The sequence below is a fragment of the Phoca vitulina genome, unplaced genomic scaffold (assembly GCF_004348235.1).
Source record: "Phoca vitulina isolate PV1807 unplaced genomic scaffold, GSC_HSeal_1.0 scaffold72, whole genome shotgun sequence".
Lineage (NCBI taxonomy): Eukaryota > Metazoa > Chordata > Mammalia > Carnivora > Phocidae > Phoca > Phoca vitulina.
The window spans coordinates 5800035-5801922 of NW_022589775.1; the positions used below are offsets into that span (position 1 = coordinate 5800035).

General features: G+C 35.8%; 1 protein-coding gene across 1 annotated transcript; it reads right to left on the reverse strand.

Annotated features, from left to right (window-relative positions):
* Positions 1-666: 666 nt before the first annotated feature.
* On the reverse strand, positions 667-813 carry LOC116625032 (keratin-associated protein 20-2-like). Its single transcript, XM_032393324.1, has one exon. It carries the CDS (start codon positions 811-813, stop codon positions 667-669), a length of 147 nt encoding a protein of 48 aa, XP_032249215.1.
* Positions 814-1888: the final 1075 nt, after the last annotated feature.

The following is a 1888-nucleotide window of genomic DNA, read 5'->3' on the forward strand; positions in this document are numbered from 1 at the left end:
CTATACTGGAATTAAAATAAAATAAAACAAATAAAAAAATAAAAGCACTATATGAATAACTATATTCAACCACACATCTAACTTATGAACTATAGATAACCAAAAGGGTCAACAACCACACACACACACACACACACACAGAAGAAACCTGGATAAACAAATATACACAAAATGTTGTAGATATGCAAACACTACTTTTTTTTAATTAAAAGATTTTATTTATTTGAGAGAGAAAGTATGTGCACAAGAAAGAGCACAAGTGGGGGGAGAGGGTGGGCAGAGGGAGAGGGAGAAGAAGACTCCCTGATGAGCAGGGACCCTGATGTGGGACTCCATCCCAGGACCCTGGTATCATGACCTGAGCCAAAGGCAAACGCTTAACCGACTGAGCCACGCAGGTGCCCTGCAAACACTACTTTTAATGAAAAATGAATTTAGACATTTTTCCCAAATGGATATGGTGAATATGGTTTGTGTTTAATCATGTAATAGTAAGGATCAAATGAATATTTTTCTCAGTTGTTGAAAACTCAGGTGATTTCAATTTAAAAAGTTCTGATGTTCATTATTTGAACAGACAATAACATGGTTATTATAAATAATGCAAGGGATACATATAGGACCTCATAGGCAAATTTCTTAAACAAATCAGTAATCTAGAATTTCTCAGAAGAAGCCAGAAGACCAGTATCCTCCATAGCAGCATGGACGGTAAGAGGCGTATCCATATCCTCCATAGCCACATCCATAGCCACATCCCAGGCCACCATAGCCATAGCTCAGGCCACCATAGTAGTTGTTGTAGAAGCTCATAGTGTAAGGAGAAGGCTCAGTTGAAGAACAGAATCAATTTCTAGGGTTTTAAGTTTATAATCTACATAGGGCCTTACATACCAACTGAGTGGTATGTAGGGCAAACCACAAGCACTATTGGATTCATGCTTCAAACTAATTGGCATTATAACCATTTCAAAAATTCCTCATAACCAATATATCCAAGACAATTTTGCTGCGTGTCAGGATGCCTGTAATGAAATCATGTGCCTTTAATGAAAGGGTTTTCTCCTACTTTGGTGACTTGTTTACTCCAGATGTGAGATCTAAACTATATTACTAGCTACCATGAGATCACATAACCATACATGTTCCACTTCTTCAAAATTCCTTTTTCCTTTAATAACATTCTCCTTCCTAGCTGCATATATGCACCCTTGGGAGTAAAAGTATGGTTTCAAAGATGTAAGGAAGGTTGGAAAATTCGTGGAGAAGACATGGCAGAAGTCACATAGACTACATGGAGAGGACATGGCAAGGTTCACTTGTAAATATCTGAATGATTAATGTGTTTTATTGTGTGTTTTTTGTGGAGCAGGATTATCCACTTTGGTTTATACTTCACATGTATATGCATCTATCATTTTGTATATGATCAAAAACCATGGTAGAATCCCTAAAGTTGAAATCCATGGACCATGGCTACATAAGGATTTACTGTATTAGTAATTTGAGTTTAAAAATCTATTCCAGAAACTTTTGAAGATTTACTGACATCATGTACTTCCTGCTATGACACAATGAAATAGGTATGCTTCTTTTGGTATTTCAACCTCAACTTTGTTATAAGAAAACAAACAAACCCAAATTGAGAACATACTACAGAACATTTGACTTTTTAAATTGTTAATGCCATAAAAGTTAAGAAAAGACAGAAACTGTCACCAATTGAGGGGAGACTAAGGAGATAAGACAACTGAATGCCATGTAGGATCTTGAATTTGGTCCTGGACCAGAAAAAGGATACTAGTGAAAAAAATGGCAAAACCCAAATGTTTAGTTAATATTGTATGAGGTTAATTTCTTAAGTTTTGATAATTGTACTTGATTATGA